Raw genomic sequence first — 24,157 nt, forward strand, 5'->3', positions numbered from 1 at the left:
TTACATTTAAAGTCATTTTCTTCTACTTCTTCTGGGTTAAAATGATGAAGTCTTCCTGTTGTGTGACTGCTGAATTATAGGGTTACTATGTTGCTTTTTAGGTTGTTGGACAAATTCTTGCATTTGCGCCTACCCATCTCTTCCTTCAAAAGAGGCCAGCAGTGTCTTTGCTTCTTTATCCAATTTCTGCTGTGACTGCCTGAGTTTTTGGGAGTTTTTCTTGGTCTGTTCTGTACTGTCAATGCTTGTCTCAAAAAGCTTCTGAGGTCTGTATATGCCGGCTCTATTGGTCGTCTCTCCTGCTTTGCTCTCTTGGTGCTCTGTCTTAATACCCTCAATGGTTTAGCAAGTTCTTGCCCCCATCAGCATTATAGCAAGTTCTCAGCTCTTATACAGGGTGTGGCTAGTAGCTTGGAGGATCCAGGGGATGAGTTTGGGTTTTGGGAGAGCCTAACCACAGGAAACTCCCCACTGGCTGGCTAGAAAAGCTGAGGGAATTGGGGAAGGTGCCTGGGGGATTGTCCCATTGAAGAGATCCTATCAATCGGGGTGTCCTGCTGCATGGCTGTTTACTCACCTCCTAAAACCCCTCAGTATTGGAGCAAGCTGTTTTTCAGAGTTCTACCAAGGTTGGGAGGATAGCATTGCCTAGATTTTTTGTCTTGTTTTGTTTCTGCACTGAGGCCTGCACATCTTGAAGTTGGTCAATTGACTGAATTTATCATTTATTTATTATTGCTATCTTTTTAAACAACCTTTCTTTTTGTATTGGAGGCATATACAGCGTCCAAGAGAGAACTTAATTGTTTCTGATCTTAGAATGTATAAACTTCTAAAGATACCATATTTTAAAAAAACCTAGGTACTTGCAAAAACAAAATAAGTAAAATAACTGTTTATAAAGACAGCACACAGGGAGCAATGTCTCAGCAGGTAAAGGTGCCTACCACCAAATTTAATAACCTGAGCTCTGAATTTGATTACTGGAACACATGTGGTCAAGTTGAGTATGGTCATAATTAGGGTTTCTATTGTCGTAATGAAACACCATAACCAAACCATGTTGGAGAAGAAGGGAATTTTATCTTATACATCTACATCATAGTTTGTCTTTGAGGGAATTCAGGACAGGAACATTAACAAGGCAGGGACTTAGAGGCAGGAGTTGATGATATAGAGGCATTGGAGTGGTCCTGCTTACTGACTTGTTTCTCATGGCTTCATCAGTTTGCTTCTTATAAAACCCAAGACCACCAGTCTGGGATGGCACCACCTACAATAGGTTAGACCTTTCCCCATCAATTCCTAAGTAAATAAATGCTATACAGAGTTGCCTACAGTTTGATATTATGGAGACATTTTTTTCTGTTAGATTTCCTTCTTTCAGATAACTAAGGCTTGGGTCAAGTTGACATAAAACTTTCCAGCACAATTGACACCTTGTCAGCTTGACACAAAAATCACATCATAGAGGCTAGGTAACAAGGAGGGTTCAAAGTGGGCCAATGACATCTCTCTGGGAAGGGGAAATGGAAGAGATATGGGTGGACAGAAGAAAGGTGGAGATAGGAAGATGAAGGATCAGGTTAAGAGATAGATGGAGGGGGACAGTATTGAAAGAGATGACTGAAAAAGGTAAACACTCTGGGGTCAGGTAGAAACCTAGTCCAAGGGATTGAACTTTTAATGTGCTTGAATTTGTAAACACTGTGGAACTTTTGAAGCTATTTATGGTTTTAGCATGATATCTTGGGGAGGAGTGAGAAAAAAAAGAGTGTGATTTCATGGTTACATAACCAATAAAGCTGCTGTAAACATGGCTGAGCAAGTGTTCTTGTGGTATATTGAGCATCCTTTAGGTATATACCCAAGAGTGATAAAGCTGAGTCTTGAACAACATTTATTTATTTATTTTTCTGAGAAACAACCATATTGATTGCCAAGTGGCTATATAAGTTTGGACTCCCTCTAGCACTGAAGGAGTGTTCTCCTTGTTCCACATCCTCTCCAACAAACACTGTCACTTGTGATTTTGATTTGGTCATTCTGACAGTTATAAGATGGAATCTCAGAGTCATTTTGATTTGCAATTTATTTCCTTGATCTCTAAAGATACTGAATACACTTTTAAGTGTTTTTATTTGAGATTTGGACCATTTGAGGTTCTGTTGAGAGTTATCTGTTTAACTGTACCCTGTCTTTCAATTGGATTATTTGGGTTTGATGTTTAGTTTCTTGAGTTCTTTATATATTTTGTAAATCAGTCCTTTGTTTGATGTGAGGTTGGTAAAGATATTTTCCCATTATATAAGTTGCCATTTTGTCTTATTGACAGTGTCCTTTGCCTTTGAGAATCTTTTCAGTTCCATGAAGTCACATTTATTAATTGTTGATCTTAGTGTCTGTGCTACTGGTATTCTATTCAGAAAGTTGTTTCCTGACACAATGTGTTCAAGGCTATGTCTCACTTTCTCTTCAATCAGATTAAGTGTAATTGGATTCATGTTGAGGTCTTTCACCTTTTGGAGTTGAATTTTGAGCTTTACCTACCTGTGGAACTCCTAACAGTAGGAGTAGTGGCTGTCCCTAACGTTTAGGCTTACTTTGGGGAACCTATTCTTTATACTGGACTGCCGAGCCTAGCCTTAATAAAATGGGAGGTACTTATTACTACAGCAACTTGAGACACCATGTTTTGTTGCTATCTATGGGAGGCCTAACCCTTTCTGAACTGAAAATGGAAAAGTAAATGGAGGGGGAAATAAATGGGAGGAGAGGATGAATGCTTCCTTTGGGGTGGAAAAAATGAATAGATTTAGTTAATTAAAAAAGTTTACTCCCTTTAACATATCCAGTCTCTTTGAAAAATCCAAAATCTCTTTAAATAGTTTAAAATCTCTCAATTTTCGGCTAAATCATGTTAAAAACTAACTAACTAAAATCATGTTAAAAAACTTTCAAGAGGGAAAAAACTACACAGTCACAGAATGATCAAAGCAAAATCAGACTCCAACAGTATAAATAATAGCTCCAGGTCCAAAGTGTGGGATTCACTCTTCATCTTCTTAAAACCTCTGAAAGGTCTTTCTCTCTTCGCTGACACACAGCTTCTCTTCCGTTTTTCAGGTGGCTCAAGTAGTCTTTGATGCTGTTCTTGGTGGACAACCCATGGCACCAGCATCTTCAAAGTATTGGGATCTCTGCTGCAACTAGGCTACACTTTCACCAATACCCTCTTCTTGACCCTCTCATGGGGACAAGCCTCAATTTATCTGCCTTAATCCTGGGACTTCAGCTACTATCCTGGCTATACCTTTACCAGTGGGTTTTCTTGAACTCCCACAGTGCCAAACCTCAGCTACTCCCCATGACTTCTTCTTGTCCTCCTGTCAAAACAAGTACTACCTGGGTAACTCTTACACTACAAAGTATGACTACTGGCAAGAGGCACAACTTTGGACACCTCTGGAAGACAGCTTTGGTGTGCTGACTGAGAAAACATACTCCGGAAAATTCCATTTCAAAGATTCTAGTGTCTTCTTAATCACTGCTAATTTCTCAGTCAAAAAGCATCAGTTTTCCCAGTAATGCAAAGATTTCATTTCAATATTGCTGGTCTCTTGACTTTCCAGTCCCAAATGATCAGAACCACAGACGCTTAAATCAAAATAACAAATGGCCCTGATAGTCTTTAAACATCTCTCTGAAATTTTACTACCCATACCTTTATCATTGCTCTGCTCTCAACATTCTTATCACCCAAGCTCCCAGAAAATAGCTCAGTGAGCTCTCAACACTCAATGGCTTTTCTAGCCCAAAGTTCCAAAGTACTTCCACAGTCTTCCCCAAAATGACATAATCATGTTTGTCACAGAAATACCCCACTATCCTGGTCCTAATTTGTCTTAGTGTTTCTGTTGCTGGCATGAAACATCATAACCAAAGTAAATTGGAGAGGAAAGGGTTTATTTGACTTATACTTCCACATCACAGTCCATCACTGAAGGAAGTCAGACAAAATCACAAAAAGAGCAGGAACCTGGAGGCAAGAGCTGATGTAGAGATTATGGATGGTGCTTACTGGCATGCTATCCTTGTGTAGACTGTCACAACTTTTGTGATGTTCTATGTTTCTGATAGTGTCCAGAAAACGCTGTTCTCTTGTATTTATCCACTGATTATGACTCTTACAATCTTTTGAGAACTCTTCTACGGTTATACCTGAGTCTCAGGAGGAGGAGTGTGCTATAGATATCTCATTTAGGAATAAGCATTCCACAATTTCCTATGTTCCACATATTGACAAGTTGTGGGTCTTTGCATTAATTGTATTCTACTGCAGAACAAGGTATCTCTGATGAAGCTTTAGAGAGACACTAAATCATTAGGAGTTAATTTAATACACTTGATAAAGACCCCCGCAAGCCTCTTTGGTAGGCAGGCATCCAAAGAGGAGTCCATCGCACGTATTTAGCCACTGCTTTCAACTCCAGAGTTGCTGGAACAGCACCAGATCCCCAACAAGAGTGGGGATCTTGAATTTCATTCCTCAGAAATGCAAGCAGCTTTGTGTATCCTCTAGACTTAAAGAAAATGATCTCTACGTTATGACCCATCACCAAACATTAGATGTCTTCTAGAGCCTAAGCTATCATGCACATGAACGTGTGAGAGTAAAAAAAATGCAGAATTCGTGGCTCCTCCATGTTGTTACACACTCTTCTCTCTCTCTCTCTCTCTCTCTCTCTCTCTCTCTCTCTCTCTCTCTCTCTGTCTCTCTCTCTCTCTCTCTCTCTCTCTCTCTCTCTCTCTCTCACACACACACACACACACACACACACACAGCTGGTCTTTCTAAATGGAGAAAAGTTTTCCACTAAACCATGAAAAATTAAGAACACCCATGTTTTGGCAACTGATTTTATTTCATAGCTTTAGATGGAAGCAAGATGTCTTTGGCAAGGCATAGTAGAAAGTACAGAAGTTTGGAAAAGTGGGACAGAGTCAGGTTCATGGCCAGTTGCAGCAAGTACAGCTGGTATCAAAGACAAGGCCTGCCTGACAGTGCTGCTGGTATGTGATTCCATTGGCGCATTGATAGAAGGCGTTTCTGTCATCGGGCACAGGGTAGTGACCATCAGCTTTGCCAGCACAGAATCCGCTGCCTTCAGAGTTTCCTCCAGAGCTCCCACTCCCGCTCCCACTCCCACCTTCAGTTACTGGAGGAGAAGTCACTGGCTCAGTAGGCACTTCAGGGGCTGTGCAACCTAAAATATACAAACAGAGAGAGTGGAGGGAAGGTCCTATTATGGCTATGAACTTCACACCTAAGTAAAGAAAACTAGGTACATTATTGCCAGGAAGAGTTGCAATAAGCTGAAGACTCTCAACTGAAGAGACTCAAAGACAATAACATATCAGGAAAGAAGAAAAGGTGTGGCTTCAGTCCTGCTTTCTATTTTTCTCTCTTTTGCCATCGAAGGCATTGAAGAATTAGCACAAACAGATGGTTTTAAGATCTGAATATTAATACCTCTGAGAAAAAAATCAAGAAACAGATAGAGAGATTGAGACATTCCCTGAGTGATGGATAAATAAGAGTACTGGCATGACTTCCTGTTATTTCATCCCAGGAACCTAAGCAAGACATTGAATAACACACACACACACACACACACACACACACACACATTAAAAAACACACACAGAGATTTGTATGCTAAAGATAAGCACAATTTCTGCAGACTCTTACGAACCTTGAAGTCCTAAAAAAAAAATTCCAGATCTCCTGAGTAAATTGGGAGCGGGGGGACCATGGGAGAGGGCTGAGGGGGAAGGGAGAGGCAGGGAGGAGAGCAGAGAAAATGCATAGCTAAAGAAAATAAAATAAAAATAAAACTTGTTCCCACACACACCAAAGTTAGGCTGGTTTTACAAAATTTCATTAGAAGTTGAGATTTAGAAAAGGTCACCTGGGCAAGAACAATGAAATGGAATGGGAAGAGTATACCCCATGCAGTGGTGGTGAGCATATCAAGCCTGACTTTATATTGATAAAGGGACATTAGAAACACTCCATCTGCATACTCAGGTTGTCACTTACTTGTGGACACACCCAGGGCTTTCTTCAGAGTAGAGGTCAGAGGGAATTTGCCTTGGTCACAGAAAGAGCCAGTGAAGTCATCAAGATCAATGGCCCAGATCATGGCACCTCCAAAATTGTTCTGCTTAAGCCATTGGGTCTGTTTAAAGATAGAAGGGGTAAGGTTAATTTGATTTCCGGAGCCTTGGTGCCCTGATGTCAGAAAATCCAAGGAGCTGACCTTACCTTGACATCGAAGCTCCTGATATTGTCATAGCCAACCCACTCGTTGCTTTTATACGCATAGGGCACTTGCTGAGAGTCATCCCAGACTTCAGTGGCTCCATTTTTCAAGAAGGTGCAAATCTTTAAATATCAAGAGTTTCACATGTTAATTTCATGAAAGAGAGAAAACATTGATTTCTTTCTTATCTTCAATTGGGGTTACCTCAATTTTATGATTCAGTTTTGTTTATGGTAAAAAAAAAATGAGTTGCTTTCAACATTGCACTGGTGGCGATAGGACCCAGAACATGTACATGCTCAGTACAGACTCTATCACTGAGCTACATCACACCCCTAGTCTTCCGTTTTAAGATAGACTCTGTAGAACTTAGAATCAAACTGCTTCAGCTTCCTAAATGTTCAGATTAAATGAATGACCAACAAAAACTGGAAATATTTTTACAAAAAGTCATTGTACAACATGTTACTACTTTGCTTTGTCCTATGCTACTAGAAATTATATCCAGGGCTATTTGCATTGTAGTAAATAGTGTACCACTGAGGTACACTCCCAGATTGAGTTGTTTAACAAGTTCTTATATTTTATTCACATTTTAGTACTAGAATATTGGAATCCATAGTAGAATGAGAAATATGTTCATTGGATTTCTTTCTATGCTAATGTAACTGTTTTTAGTAGCATGATCTTTTTCTTATAGGAACATTATTTGGATTAAATATAGAAGTATGTTTTCCAAACATACAGCACCAAGAGTGAACATACAGCACCAAAATGAACATTCAGATCCAGGAGATCCTAAATTGAAGGCTATGTACAATGTTGGGTGTGAAAATCACAGAGTACTAGACAGCCAATCTACTGACCTCGTAGTAGGCCCAGAACCCAGCCTCCCTGGTAAAGGGTCCAGCAGGGCCAGGACCAGTGGTAGGGGCACCAATTCCATGATTGGAGGGATTACTCAGGAGGAAATTGTGTCCATATTCTGGGAATCCAACAATGAGCTTCTCAGCTGGGGCTCCATTGTTCTTCCAGTAATTCATGGCATAATCCTGTAATGGCAATAGGTTAGGTACAGGACCCAATGAGTCACTGGTCAGTATTTAAGTATATTAGCTTAGCTCCCTGTTTTAGTAGGAAAATTATATGATGTTCATAAACAATGAATTTATTTCTTGATATTTTCTTTTTCTTTTCAAAAACTTTTGATGAAGTTATAGTTCATGAGATATGTCCACTAACTTAAGAAGATCTTTATCTAATTTGGACAGTTGCTGAATTTGTGTAAATTGCCGGTCTTATTTCCATATGGTTTATGTTACCCCCAGTCTGCATTCCTGTGGGGTCTTACCACATTGAGGTAAGCATTGCTGCCAGTGTCTGTAGGATATTTGTAGAGGGGACTGTTCTCTCCTGTGTAGCCATCCCAGGAGCCATGGAGGTCATATGTCATGACATGGATTTGATCTAGGTACCTGATAGGTAGTAAGATTTAAACTTATTTAAATGTTTTTGATAACTGTTTATCACATCTATGCAGACAAATACACCTTTTCCAAAGCAAGTTCACAAACATGGTCTTTGAGTGCAAGACATTTCTAGCATAACCACAGTGCTTTAATTGTTCCTGCAGAAGTTTAGAAGAAGTACATCACTCACTGGGAAAGTTCACGGATCTCATAGCCAGCCTCAATGGTAGAAACGCCAGCAGCTACGGCCGCAGTAATCAACAACCTGGGCTTGTTGCTCTCCTTAGCCTCATTCTCAAAAGCTTCAAGAATTTCCTATAGAACAAGGCAAGCATATTTGAAGTTGGTTTCAGAGATGTATATATAATGAATACATATTTTCAGAGCATCTTTCTTCTCTAAAGTGCTTTCATCTATTTTGTCTGATTTAGTCTATCAATATCTTAATAATTTCAATAGTATAGATAACATTAATTTTAAAAATTATATCATGCAATATGCATGACAGTTGGAAATTTTCTGAAGCTACACTCTCATTGGTGCCCTTTATCTAGTTGTCAGCAGTATAGAAAGTTGCTTCCATACACCTTACAACACAAACATATCATTCAATAAAGTACTGCATTAGCAAGTGGGGAAGGGGCAATGTCTGGAGAAAGGTCCAACTCAGTGCCAACTGTTAGTTCACCTGCATTCTGTATGACTCTCATGTATTTGGAACACTGAGTTGAGCTCTGATGATGGCATTATTTGCATCACCAGAGGGCATTCCAGGGATACCTCTGAACATTGCTGTGTAGGTTGTACTTTTAAAAATGAAATATTTTACTAGAAGAAGAATATAAGCAGATTGTTATGTCTGTCTTCAAATGGTAAACACAGATATTGTAATATCAATGGTTTTATTCCTTGTCACTTCATTGAACATAACTGCAGTTATGATGTTATAACTTACAGTAGTCATGTTTCAACTAAAAGAGGTGCCATTTCTGATCATTGGAGCTATTCAACAAGACTAAAGTGAGCCTGTGTAATATCTCAATGATTAAAGTGCTTACCAGGCAAGCAGAAGGACCTGGATTCAAGAGCTTAATTCCCACAGAACACACATAAAATGTGTAAGAGAAACAAAGTGGCAGAGTTGTATTAATCTTGGTGCTGACAAAACTGAGACAGAAAGATCCTAGGGTTCACTGGCCAACTGGCCTGTACCACTCATTATTTTTAGGATCATGAGAAGCTGACTCAAAAACCAAGGTGGACAATGTCTGTGGAATGACACCCCACACACATGTATGCAGTACACATAAAATGTCCATGTACACATGTGTGAGTACAAGCACATGTGACAACCTCAGTTGCCAGTCTCACATTCTACCTTCTTTCAGTCAGTTCATTTTGTTCTTTGCTACTGTGCTTGCCAGACTAGCTTGTCCACATAATTCCAGGGATGCTCTTGTCTCTACCTCCCATCTCTATAGGAATGTGCATTGCTGCATTTGGCCTAATGTGGGTTCCAGAAACTTCAACTCAGGTTCTCATGATTTGGACAAAAAAAATACCTATCAAAGCATCTCACTAGTCCAAAATTGAAGTTACTATGAAGCCAGTTGATGATCTGATTGCAAACAGATGTTATCCTGTCCCAACTGATTAATACAAAATAACCAAGCCAAACAAATAATATTATTCAAAAATGCTTAGACAATAGCTCAGGCTTGTTACTAACTAATTGTTACTCTTAAATTAATCAGTAACTCTTATCTCTGTTAAGCCATGTGTCTTTGTACCTTTTCTCAGTTCAACATTATCATCTTGCTTATCTCTGGTGGCTCTCTGTGTCTGCCCATCCTCTTCCCAAAATTCTACTAGTCTGACTCTCACATTCAATATCTTCCTGCCCAGCTAGCTATCAGTCAACCATCTTTTGATTAGCAAATGAGAGTAATAGTGTAGAAAGGGATTGTTTGGCAGCACCTGACACATGAATTGATGAAGAAAATAATTTACATTATTATCTGAAACCCATGTTGTGGTGAGGTCACTGAAAGATCAGAAAATGTTCAGCTTAATTTCACAAGCTTGGTTCATAAATTTCAAAAGAAAAAAGCCCTGTCTCCAGCAAAACTGCTAACTAGAAGTGCCAAACAAAACCACAATACTAATTCACCCTAGTCTGCCTACTATGAAACTGTGATCAACCAAGACAATCTTGACTTATGTGTCCCTCAATTTTACAGACTTGATTTTCCTGGAAGAGGTTGTAAAACAGGAAAAAATGTGTTTAGTAGGTGTATAGTCTGGACTTCACTTATTTACACGGTGGGAACTACACACCCAGAAGGTGCATGCTAAGATATTCACTATTGAACATCAAATACTTCCCCCAAACAGAAACAACTCCAACATGCAGCCTACTTTGCTATACTGATTTTAAACCTCTAATCACTGCTTCCACCCACATTGTGCTAAAAATAAAAAGAGGTTTTCTTATTGCTGTGGTGTAAAGGGTCAAATTATTAACTACCAATTTCTTTCCCAATTTGACAAACATAATAACTATTGCTTTACCATTTCATTTTTTTTCCTTAGCAATTATATACATTTGCTGATGAGCTCAGTAGTGTTTTTATTGTGACTTCTAGATTGGTATTTATTCAATTATTTGTGGTTATTCAGGAAGTGACATGTGCATATTCAAACAATCTCATTATTCTTCCTATCTATACCAGCTCCACTACAATAAAATTAGCTCTTCAAAATCAGAAAACTAGGAATCCTTTCTACTTCTAACCCAATTTTTACTGACATTTGTTCTTTTCATAGATCTCTCTATATTCTCTTCGTCCACCAGTCTTAAGGCCACTATGGGGACCTTGGTCACCTCTTGCTTCACTTACTTCTTTGAACTCCTTCTTTATCCTGCCTCTGCACTCCCAACTCATGATTCATAGGTAATCCAAAAATAATCATTCCAAAATTGCAAGCCTTGTCATATTTATTGGTCATGAAATCTTTCAGAGATCTACATTGTCCTTAGGTAAGTTCAGAATTCTTTAACTTAGCATAAAAGTCTCCACATGATCTGATTTTTGCCACCTATTTGTTCTCACAGGCTTGAAACTCATTCCTCTCTTGCACCCACAAATCTGTTGTATCATTTCCATCCTCACTGAACTGGATAATACCAAGTTCTCTCAGTGAAGTCCAGTATCACTTTACCTAGAATGCACCTCGTGTCTTTGCACAACAGCAGAATCAAGTAACTCCTCATTTGGTTTTGGAGTTTGTATACTGTTATTACACCAATATTTATCAAAATGTGCTAGAGTTATTGCTTATGCTTCATTCCTCAGGTATGTATTCTTTAAAGTCAAGATTCTGCCTTATCCTTGGTTTTTCTTTTACCAAACAACTTGCACAGAGAATAAATTCCTCAAAAACAGTAGATAATTTTGATCAATGACTCAGTAACAGACAGCACAGGTATTTGTGACACTTAAAAGCCGTGTGATGGTCAATATACTTACATATTTTCAGTGCCTAAGTTGCTTATCAGTAAAATGAGGACCCTAGTGCTTAGCAAACCTGCATAATAGTTAATGTTAAGATGAAATGAATTGTTCTGAAAACAGTATATAGAATATTGTCCAATATATAGGTTGTTCAAGGAGTACATGGTATCTAAGTACCTTTACTTTGCTAATATTCCATAATTATCAAGTCATATTTGGTTCTACTATGCAAGCATCCTGTTGCCCTTATGAAAAAATAGGCTTTGAATTATGGGGATACCGCCTCTTTCTACTTTCCTCACCTTTGCCAGGACTGTGAAGAGATGCTTGTCCCCAGAAGGGCTTCCACGTGAGCCTGGGTATTCCCAGTCCAGATCCAGCCCATCAAACCCATACTGGCGCAGGAATTTGATTACTGAAGTGATGAAGGTTTTGCGGTTCTGGGCAGTGGAGACCATGGTAGTGAAGCTGAGACAAACCAAAATGAGGCAGAATAAGATCTTGGCATTTTTTACACACAAGAATAAAAACAGTTTGCAGTACAAATTCTTCCTCGCTGTCCTTACCCAGGACCTGATTGAGAATTAAAGTACATTCCAGGGTTCTCTCTTTGCAATTATTACTCTTGCTAGTCACAGTATCTCTGAATCTACATTATCCTGTCATTCATCCCCACTCCCAACTTAGATGTTTTTAATTTTTTTTTGCAAATTGCCTTGTTGTTTTTCATGCCTAACTAACTTAGTTCACAGACAATTCTGTATCTTCAAATATGCTCCAAGTTCATTTGTATTCAAGTAAGTCTTGTTGGTATACCTGGTCTCTGTTTCCGTTCTCCGGAAGACAGACAAATAATATATACAACCTTCATCGGTCCTTGTGCCCTTTATATACTTTATGAAGAGGCTTCCTTAGAAGCAAGCAACTAAAACTCAGAAGATAGCATCCCAAAGCATCCATCAAAATTTATCCCTAGGAAAGTCACAATAGACATCCTAAAATTTTCTAATAAGAATTATGACTTTTTAATGGTACTTTATTAAGTTAGACCTTAATTTAATGAAGGTCCTTAATATCCATCTGGAGTTTTAAATCTAAAAGGACAAGGATCATGCTTGAACTACATCACTTTCAATGAACAATTGCTTATCTAAAGAGAACTTACGGGTAAGATCCAAAGTTCCAGCCTCCAATGGCCAAGAGGGTTTTCAAATTGCTATTCCTTTAAAGCAAAAAAAACAGAAAAATGTTTAAATTCATGGGTCCTGCCATTTAAAACAGGATTACTATTTATAGTATTGTGTCTGCTGAAACTATGCAGAGTAGGGCTGATGTCGTACTGTCAGCTGAAGATTTATTTGAGGAATTTTTTTCCACTACTTAAACTTTATTATCACCATAAAAGAGGTCAGAGCCACTCATAGAAATCAGATCTATACAACTCTTCAGTCTTATTGTCTTGTACTAACAGTATTTGTACTACATATAACTTATAAGCATAAATACCTCCTTGCTGTTTCATCAGATAAAGTATTGAATAATTCCAAAGCATAATTACTTTAGAACACAATATAACAATGAATATAAGTTAATTGACTTGACTTTACAAACATAGATGGGAATAGTGGTGATAAAATGACTGTATCATAAGAATTAAGTGCAAGGGTAGTGAGAGAACATGAAAACTCTAGTTTTATTTTCCTTTCCCCTAAGATTCTGATAATATTACTTTAGAGCAATGGTTCTCAACCTTCCTAATGTTGTGACCCTTTAATACAGTTCCTCATGTTGGGGTGACACCCAAACATAAACTATTTCATTGCTACTTCATTGCTGTAGTATTGGTATTATAAACTGTAATGAAAATATCTGATATTTCTAATTGCCTCAAGAATGCTCCTCCATTGATGGTGGGAGTGCAAACTTGTACAACCACTTTGGGAAACAGTATGGCAATTTCTCAGAGAATAAGGAAATAATCTAGCTCAAGACCCAGCAATACCGTTGTTGGGGATATACCCAAAGGATGCCCAAGCATACCTAAAGAACATGTGATCAACTGTGTTCAAAGCAACACTTTCATAATAACCAGATCATGGAAACAACCTAGCTACCCCTCAACTGAAGAATTGATAAAGAAATTCTACATTTACACAATGGAGTACTGCACAACAGTAAAAAATAATGACATCTTGAAATATGCAGACAAATGGGTAGATCTAGAAAAAGTCCTATTGAGTGAGGTCAACCAGGCCCAGAAAGACAAACATAATATGTTCTCACTAAATAAGTAGATTTTAGACAGAAAGCAAAGAAAAACCAGCCTACAGTCCACAACCCCAGAGAACCTAGATAACGAAGGGGACCACCAAGAGAGACATTCAAGGATCTGTATAGGAAGGAGAAAAAGGCAAGATCTCCTGAATAACTTGGTCACATGGAGGTCAAGAAAGAGGATAGAAGTGGGGGAGAAAGTGAAGGGAGTGAAGAAAAAATGTATAGCTCAAGAAAAACAATGAAAAGGAAACCTGTGAAATGGTCGTTCAACCATCAAAGGAATAGCAACCCACAGGTTGAGAACCTGTTTTAGGGTGACATTAGACCGACATTTTTATCAAGAGATCCATACAATTTGTATGCAAATAACCAATGACTGGAGAAGATGCTCAGCCATTATGAGTGCATGTTGCTATTGTAGTGAATTAAAGTCTAGTTTGCAAGCACTCACATCAGGTGACTCCCAACTTAATTAACTATCTGTAATTCCAACTCCTGGAGATGCAATGTCAACTTTTAAACTCCCAAATACACATGAACTTGGTTACACAAAGACACACACATGCACATATAAAAGTAAAATTAAAAATTTCAAAGAAAACTATCAAAGTATAGCAAACCCTTCTATTCTTAGCTTCAAACATTTCTAATTTTAAAATCCTCTGTCCCTTGTTTCTTCTTTCAGGGTGTCAAGATGATTTTTCAGATTCCTGTGTCATTACACAAAGACAGAAAAATAAAGTAAATCATCAAACACACATTTTTAAATTTTTTTATTAACTTAACTTAATTTTATTTTATTTAAAATAATCTAATATTTTAATGTAATACATATATATTAATGCTGACTTCAATGGGCAATCTGAAAAGTTATCTACATCTTTGGTACTTGAAGTGAAGCTCCTGGACCAGAAGCATCACCCTAATGTATCAGAGCTTAAAAGATGTAGTATTGTCCACAAACAGAAATTATTGGACTACTCCCCCTTACCATATTAAAAAATATGTAACGCGCATTGAAGAACTAAATATAAAACTCAAAACTATAAAACTACTAGAAAAAATATAGGGAACATGGATAGGGGTCCATGATAGATTCACTAAGCAGTAATCTCTTTGTGGTTGGGGAGTGAGGAGTTCTTATGACTGGAATGGCTACATTGTGACTGCTACATGGGTAGGAACTGCAATATGAACACAAGAGTTACATAAAGTTAAAGCTACTCCACTACAAGGGAATAAAGGAATTAGGAAAAGGACACAACATGTGCATCGTATGGATGGCGCTAGAAAAATCACACTGAGTTAGGTAACCCAAACCCACAAAGACAAATATCGGACTTATTTACTTAGAAAGGGATATTAGCAATTAAGTAAATGATAACCATGCTACAGCCCATATACCCACAGAGGCTATGTAAAGAAGAAGCTTCTATGGTAGATGCAGGCATCTGCCTGGAGGGGAAACAGAATAGGTTTTGTGGACAGGTTAAGGTTGAAGATGGGAGGGGGGAAATCATGTAAGAGAGAGGTGGGATAGAGAGTGAGCGTGTGGATAGAGACAAATGTGTTGCAAAATAGTTGATTACTCTGTGTAAAGATATGTCACTGTGACTGGTTTAATATAAAACTAAGTAACCAATAACCAAGTATGATTTTCAGGGCAGAGAGAATGCTGGAAAGAAGAAGGGTGGAGTTGCCAGTCAGACACAGAGGAAGCAGATGATGAGGGAGATGAGGTAACAAGCCATGAGCTATGTGGCAGAGCATAAATTAAAAGAACTGGTTAGCTTGAGTTCTAAGAGCTAGTTAGAAACAAGCCTAAGCTTTTGACCAAGATTTTATAATTAATAGGTCTCAGTTTTGGCCCTGAAGAGCTGGCTACTGAGACAGAAAAGTCAAATTACAAATGGTTCCCAATGTCTGGGCATGTATTTCCACATAAGACCTAATAAAGCTTTAAAAATAGGTTCCAAACATACACACACAAAATAAAACAATAGAGACAAACATGGTTTTGTAGTCCCACAGTCTCTCATATAAGATGCATCTCCTGGCCATAGCTTGTGGCCTTGAACTCCCAGCTCGCCATGAACTAAGCTGTGTGACAGTTTAAAATTTTGCTCATGCAGAAAAAAAGGTTATACATACAGAGTAAAGCAGGTTCTTACAGAAAAACCTCAAAACAGGTTACAGTGTGTTATAAAATATGCATAGGGTTGAGAAAGAAAAGAAAATGCATATAGACAGTCATAGAAAAGGGAAGTTGTTTATAAATAATCAAAAACATTAATCCACATAGAGATGGCAAATTCACAGGGATTTTGAATCCAGTATGGTAATGTATTGACATTAAATTTTTTGAGTGATGATGGGCAAATAATAACTGTTGAGAGACATTGATTATAAAAACTGCTAAATTAAACTCATGTATATATTTTTAAAATGCATTAACTTCAAAATAAAAGTCCAAATTATATGTTACATTGAGGAAGAGGTTATGTTTTTGTATTCACAAAAAAATGAAAGGGTGTAGGATCATTCAAGGTTGATAGAGATTAGATTGGATCAGGAAAGAACCCCTGAAAGCTCTAGTTATAGACATAAAGAAATAAACCTAAAATAACAAGACAGGTGACATATTTTACCTGCTCAGACATGAACAAAAGCATCATCTTTGACTGGCTTGTGTATAATACACAGTCCATACTTGTGTTAATGTAGATATGTGTGTTAACTTTAAAAATTTATATGTTTTCAGAGTAAGAAATGGGGTTGGTGCACTTTTGTCATTCTGTAGATTATGAATTTTTGTCATTGTTTGGAAGTATTGGTTAAATATTGTGATTGGTCATAGGGAAAAAACTGATAAAAGGGAGATTAGACTCAGGAATCTCTTTATGAAGAGAAAAATGGGATTTAGACTATAAAACTAATAAATAGAAGGGTGGATTGTTGATTTATTTTTGAACACCCCACTTTCAATATTTCACATTGATATGGATTTTTGTTCATAGATGCAAATCTAAAGTCATTTTTCTTGATATATGCAGCACATGTTTCTCCTCCTCTTTAAGATATCATGCCTATGCAGATCATTTAACAACCTAATGTAAATTTATAGTCCTTGAAACTTATGACTATAAATTATTTAAGTAAATAAACAAATGCAGGTTAATAGTTAGTCACCTGTAACAAGCAACCGTGTATCCATGTAAAGTATGCTTTCAAAGCAAAACAGAAAAGTTTTAAAGAGATAGATGGTCTTCAAACACTTCAAAGATCTACAGTATACAGAATTTAAAATATTTTGTTAACATAGTATTTCTCATGACAGTGAGGCACATCTGCTCCTGGAAGCACCAGTTTACTTGAGAGAAGAAAAATGACATCAAAGAAACTCCACACAGAGTTTGATTTTAATATGGCAAAGAGCCATGTGGCAACATGCAAATCGATAGAAATGGGTTAGTTTAAGATCTAGGAGCTAGTTAAATACCAGCCTAAGCTATTTACTGAGCTTGCATAATTAAGAAAGTTTCCATGTCCTGCATTAGGACCTGACTAGTAGAAGAGAAAAAGTCCCAACTACACAGTTAGAATGGGGAGGGGAATTTGGTGTTGTTGAGTAGAAACCTAACAAAATGGAAATTTTCTCAAATCTGTAAAGGTGACCCTCATGAGGATTACTAATAATGGGGAATATGATACCTCGAATGTTCACCACTTTTAGTCAGGTAAGGAATTCAGTGGTAGGACCAGTTACATTCATTGAGTTGTTGGCCAAGGGTATCCTATGAAAATCCCCAAATGCCCCCAGGATGTTGCTAAAACAAAAGGCCACTCTCAACAAACTAACAGTGGGAACCCATTGCCAAGGAAAACATCCACACATCTCATCGAACCTGGAGAAGTTGAGCGGGTGCCCACATGTAACCTTCAACCCTGTGTTCCTATTCTCTTTGGTGTGGGAAAGTACTTTGCAGGCTACTGAAACACAAACATGGACACCAACCCAGGCACAAAATCTTCAACCTACAATCTGTCCTGATACAAAATATGTTAGGACAATGGTGGCACAGAATTTCTGCAAGAAGCGAACCAATGTCTGATTTGACCTAAGGCCCACTCCACAAAAAGGAACTCATGCCTGATACTTCTAGGGTGGCCAGGAATGAGCAAATAGATAGCCCAAAGAACGAGGGTAAAGCAAAACACTACTGATCTATAAATAAAGAAATAAATACAAATAAAATGACTCCCAATAGTATTCTGCTGTAGTCGTAGAGCTTATCCAATCATCATCAAGAAGACTTCTTCTGGCAGCAGATGGGAACAGAGTCAGAGACACACAGTCAGACATTATACATTGAGAGAGTGTAACTGAGAGGTCTCCATCAAGTCCTTCCCCTCTGAGCTCAGGGAATGCTTACCAAATAAGAGGCAGATTCATTTTACTTTGTTTTGTTTTTTAAACAGAGTTTTTCTGTGTAGCTTTGGCTATTCTGTATTCATTCTGTAGTCCATGCTGGTCTTGAGCTCACAGAGATCTAACTGAACCTGCCTGCTGAATGCTGGGATTAAAGACATGTGCCATCACCACCAGGCTGGCAGAAAGGTTCTAAGATCAAGAGGAGATAGAAGACACCAGAAGACCAAAAACTTCTGAATCAACTAAACAAGTACATATAAGCTCATAGGGTCTGAAAAAGCAATCACATGGTATACAGTGGTCAGGAACAAGTTCTCTTCATATATATTATAACTGTTAGTTTAGTATATTATGGTACTCCTCACTGTAAAAGCAAATGGAGCTGTGATTCTTGAGACTGTGCTTCATACTCTTTACCTATTGTTGGTTTTCCATGTCCAACTTCAATATGGTAGTTTTATCTTATTCTTGCCATGTTTAATTATTATTTCTTAGAAGTCTTTTCTTTTCTAATGAAAGACAGAAAAGGAATAGATCTTTCAGGAAAGGGAAGTAGGGAAGAATGGGAGGAGAAAAGGAAGGGGAAATTGTAATCTTGATATATTGTATGATAAGAGAATCTATCTTCAATAAAAGAAAAATATCTTTATATATAATATGTAATCTAATATATATATATAATCTCTATAGTAGTAGGTTTCCATATGATTTGTCAAAAAGCCTTTAGTGTAGGTTGTCACTCCCCTTATTCTCTCCTTTATTCAGCACAATATCCCTTCCCCGACTTAATCTTCCTAATCTATTTTCCTTTTATCTCTTTATAAAACTATATTTTGTTTTCTGTTTTAGAAGAGTGTATCCTCTTGCCTGATCCCTTCTTAATTACCTACATTCTGTGGTTATACAGATAAAGCACACATATGCAAAGCTTAAAGTCAAACATCCACATATATGAAAAAATACGTGATGATTTTCCTTTGGGTACGGGTTACCTTGCTCAGGATGATAGCTTATAATTCCATCCATTTACCTGCAAATTTCATTTTCTTGACAGTTGAATAATACTATATTGTATACTATATTGTATAAATGTGTCATGTTTTCGTTATCTACTCATCAGCTAATTAGGCTGTTTCCCATTTCTGGCTATTATGAATAGTACAGCAATGACCATGGATAAGCAAGTATCTCTATAGTAAGATGTAGAATTCACTGAGTATATACCCATGACTGGATCATGAAGTAGATTGATTATCAGCTTAATACAGAGGAGAAAACATCTGCAAACTAATTGTCTTGCTAGGAATGCTATCTCAAATATATGAAGAACTCATCACAATTTCAAGGAAACAACCTAATTGTGAAAGGGAGAAGACCTTGAATAGATGTTTTCAAAAAATAATTTAAATGTCCTAAAGATATATAAAAATAGTTGGCAAATTACTAATCAGAAAAAATGTAAACTAAAACATTATTGAGAGTGGATTTCATCAAAAACAGAATAGATAAGCCATATTGTCAATGATAGCACTTCAATATTTATTGTAGCATTATTCTTAGTTATTTAAGATACATAATCACTGGAAATGTCTAGAAAAAAATGAAACTTTAAAAACCATGTGCTATGATATGCAATTAAATATGTTATTCAATATTTAAAAGAATAAAATCTGCCGTTTGGAACAAAATTTCTAATTTTGAAGATGTGTTACCCAAAATTAAAAATTAAAGGCATAGATTAACAAATAATACAACATCTAACTTATAAGCAGAATCTAAAATATGTGAACTCAGAGAAGATGGCAGAATTATAGTTTATGTTTTCATTGAAAATAGATTTCATCTCATACAATATACCCTGATTATTATTTCTCCCCCCTCAACAACTCCCACTCTTTCACCTCTACTCTTCTTTCTGTATTCAATCCCTTTCTTACTATTATTAGAAAACAATAGGCTTCTAAAAGATAGCTAAACATGACAAAATAAAATATAATTAAATGAAGCAAAAATGATCATATTAAAGTTATAATGTTTAAGCAGAGAAAGAAAGGATTAAAGAGATGTTGGTCAGCAATACAAACTTTGAGTGAGATAGAATGAGTTCAGAGCTTATCTACAATTCATAGCATTGTATCATATTTTGAAAACCATTTGTATCAACAAAAAATCAAAAGAACCTGTCTGTCCACAGGTTCTTGGTCCTGATAATAATGCTTTTATGACTTTTATCATGTGGACCAGGCCATAAATCAAATAGAGAAATATTATAGAAGAGGGGGTAGGAAAAAACAGAAACAGTGGGCTAAGATACGTTGTTTTTCAGAAACAACAGGGAAGTTGCACATATGAATACACTTCACTGCAGGTAGAACAGCCTGCATATGTCATCCAAGATCTCAAGCCAGACTAAATACCATCATGGAAAGGGAGGGGAGGCATAAGGTCACATCTCTAACAGAAGCACTTGTTCTAACAGAACCAAATGATAGGTTCTGGGAGAGTGGTATGATTCCTTGTAGGCAAGCATTATTCCAGAAATTCCCACACACTCAAAAATATATACACAGCACAAATTAGACTATGTGAGTTTAAAACAAAGATGAAGACAATAAGGTTCAATAGGTAAAGAAAAATAGAGCATCTGAGGAATATTGACAAGGTAGTAGTATGATTTGAAAACATTAGACAAATTCTAAAAATTAATTTTTAAAAGTAAAATGATAATAAGAGAGAGAGAGAGAGTAGACATTGACTTGTGATATTCAGTTTTGAGTAATATCTTCAAAGGAACTAGGTCTTGGCGACAACTTGTTCAAATGATACTGTTTTAGATGTTTACCCGTTTCTTTTACCTGTTTTTGAGGCCATTGAAAGCTTTGTAGAGCTCAACATCATTCCATTCTATGGTGGTGATCTCATTGTTCTGCATCCCAGCAAAAGCATAGATCAGGTGAGTACACAGGCAAGGGTCGATGTTATCAGGTGTGAAACGCCCTAGGCCTGGCCGATACTGGGCCCAGTTGGAGAAGTAGCATACCAGTTTATAGGCAGACCCTGTGGTGGTCAAAAATAGAGATGATGGTACAGTATAGATATCACTGAACTATGATGAACATTTGGGCTTTGCTTAGCACCCCCCACCCACCTCATAAGCCTGATCTCCAGCTGGAGGTGACCAGTTGAGCACGTCTACAGATGAGTTAAGAAATTGTATATATTCTCTTTGAGAGATTGGAAAATATTAGAGTTCTTCTAAGATGTAATACTCATAGTTCTTCGAGTCCAGTGGTCCCATGAATCTCAGTGAATGATAATTTAAGAACCCTTATGTGATCAATCTATAGAGGATAGTAGTAACTACTGAGCTAAAAGTCTACTCCTCCACAAAACAAACCCATCTCTCTCTTTCTACTACGTTTCATGTCTTGTTTTATTTTCCAAATAGAGTAACACTGAGGTGATGCTGGATATTTGTACACTGTCTGAAGTTGTGTCACTGTGATTGTATTAATAAAAAATCTGAATGGCCAAACACTAGACAGGAGAGAAAAGACAGGAATTCTGGGCAGAAGGAGAAACTCAGGCAGTTAGAATCTACCTGCAAGAGTGACGCCGGTGAGTTGAGGAATGGGTCAGGCATACAGCAGGGGAGACAGGTAAAAGCCACATAGTAGAATGTAGATGAATAAAAACAGGTTAATTTTAGTTATAGAATTAGTTGGTAACAGGCCTAAGCTAAAAGCCAGGCTCCCATAATTATTAATAAGTCTCAGTATCAATATTGAAGAGCTGGTGGTCACACAGAGACAAAAATCTGACTTTACCCGGGTATATTTTTAATTATATTAATCAGACAATTGTTTTATGTAAATGTGGGAGTTTGAGTTTCATGGGATGTAATCATTTTGTAACCAATAAAACATGGAATTGTGACTTACCCAGATAAGCATTCAGCAGAAGGGCCAGACCTAGTGAGAGAAAATACACATTTGTTCTAAACCAGCTGTCTGAATCCTCTCAAAATATAACTCTAGAGTCTTATGATTCAATCCATTTGCCATGTGTTGTGACTTGTGTGAAAGGGCATCTTTTCAGTAAACATTCTTTGATCTACACTTTACAGTTTGTCAAAAAAAAAAGCTTTACCTTTTTCTCCATTCTGGGTCATAATTTTTGGAAGTATGAAGTCTACTATCTACAAAGCAGGGCTGACTGAAATTGTTCTAAATACACTGCACTCAGTGAACATTCATCAAATGTGTCTCATTTCCAGAGTTGATATGAGCTCAGGACTTCAACATATAAGACATCCTCCACAGCAGTGAGTCGAGCAGCAGGAATATGTTAGAAGAATCTTCAGAGAAGTTTTGCTAGAGAATGTGTGATGCAAGCCTCCAGAAGCTGCTCCTTGGCTTCAATAGAGCGCATTCTTTTAGGATCATCTCACCCTACTGCCCAATCTGGCCTTGACATGGAGAACCTCCTGCCTGTGTCACCTGCGTACTGGAACCACAAGCCTGAACACTGTCAAGAGAAGTGGGCCACTGCTTCTTTATATGTTGGACTTCAGTACCTTTGAAAAGTCTTTGAAGAAAAATAAAAGTTTCTAAAGCACAAATGTAAAGGAGATAGCAAGTTTTAAATGTGAACTGGACCTAAACAACTACATAATCTACCAGTTGGATTGAATGTCTCAGAGGGACACGTATGTCATCATCACCTAACCAGGACCATAAAGAATAGATAAGAAATAATCCTGCAGAAAGCAGAGCAAAGACAACATGCATGACTCTATGTGGATTCCTGTGGACTTTACCTCCAAAGGAGTTAGTTGCAGAGCATGAAGAAATAAATGAGCATAATATCATTTAAGACAAGTTGTGCAGGAAGATAAGTGCAGAGAAAAGAATGACTGGATGGGACAGGAAAGAGAAAGACAAGTATTGAAAGACAGTGAGACTTGCTTTTGTGGCTATGCTTTGAGAACAAGAGAAAGACTCATTGCATGAAGGAAGAATGCTTACAGTGAGAAGAAACGAAGGAAAAGTATAGAGGTGTAGTGTAATGACTCTTTCATGGTTGCAAGATCCCGAGAAAGACCGACACAAGGCAAGGCTACAGACTCACTCACCAGCGACAAGAATGAGCTTGGCCATGGTGCCTTCAATACAGCTCAAGCAGGCCGTGAATGGCTTATTATACCATCTGGGTGGCTACTTATCACAAGGGTTTCTCAATGGACAGTGTTTATCCAAGATGTGTACATGACTAATCATTAAATTCACAGATCTCCTCATCAGATTTGGTTGCTTAATTCTGTCATCAATGCCATCACCTTTCCTTCCTCGTGTCAAATAAATACCACCATGTCTCCTTAGGACATCCATTAATTGTGACCTTTAGACTTAATACCTTTGTTGGCACTTCCCAGTGTGGACAAACACCTGTTCATATACTAAAGTTAAGTTTCATTTTGTGGACATTTTGTACCTGGCACTAAAGAAGAATCTTATTGCAAAGTAAACACTGGAAATCTTTGGAAATTACTGCTGTTTTTAAAATCTCTATTTTATGGAACTTCCACATGTAAAATGCACAGTAAGTACCTGGAGAACTTTTCCTCTTTGGGGGATGCTTCCTGAATATTCTGCCTATATCTGTTCTTAGAAGTGACTTCCAGTTATAACTATAAGAATAATTGGTTTAAGACTCTAGGAATTCAAAATTAATTCTGATTGACCAATCTTAGTCAATTTCTTCTTTAGCCAAGATGTATTCACTAGTCCCAAAATGACAATAATTTATAACTATAAATAAATAAAAGGCAGTTTGGCACCATTTTCATTTTGCAAAACAATAGAAATATGTTCTCCAAGCTCTTGAGTAGATATATTTAAAGCACTAGACATAAATTCCCTCTGGCAAACAGCCCTCATATCCAACCACAAAGCTTTTGGTTACCACCATATCAGTTATTTCACTACTCTACCAATAAGAGCATCTTGCCTGACAGATCAGTATTATAGTGCACATTATCTACTGCCTTGGTTCTTCTTCACCAGAAGCCTGCAGAGCACCTGCCACAACATGAAATGTGAAAGCTTTCACATGAGTTTCAACTTGATTTTTCCATGT

At 37.4% G+C, this 24,157-nt stretch overlaps 1 protein-coding gene across 1 annotated transcript; it reads right to left on the minus strand.

The window, feature by feature from the left end:
- Window positions 1-4,906: 4,906 nt before the first annotated feature.
- Window positions 4,907-23,257, minus strand: LOC125406386 (acidic mammalian chitinase). Its single transcript, XM_087897429.1, has 11 exons — window positions 23,154-23,257; window positions 21,961-21,990; window positions 20,875-21,076; window positions 12,476-12,532; window positions 11,613-11,778; window positions 7,986-8,110; window positions 7,678-7,801; window positions 7,193-7,378; window positions 6,329-6,448; window positions 6,104-6,242; window positions 4,907-5,267 (listed from the first exon to the last, which is right to left on the minus strand). Exons 1-11 carry the CDS (start codon window positions 23,176-23,178, stop codon window positions 5,011-5,013), a joined length of 1,431 nt encoding a protein of 476 aa, XP_087753555.1. The 5' UTR covers window positions 23,179-23,257; the 3' UTR covers window positions 4,907-5,010.
- Between the last annotated feature and the right edge of the window lie 900 nt (window positions 23,258-24,157).

This window comes from Myodes glareolus, chromosome 17 (assembly GCF_982192425.1).
Source record: "Myodes glareolus chromosome 17, mMyoGla1.1, whole genome shotgun sequence".
In the NCBI taxonomy this organism is placed as follows: domain Eukaryota; kingdom Metazoa; phylum Chordata; class Mammalia; order Rodentia; family Cricetidae; genus Myodes; species Myodes glareolus.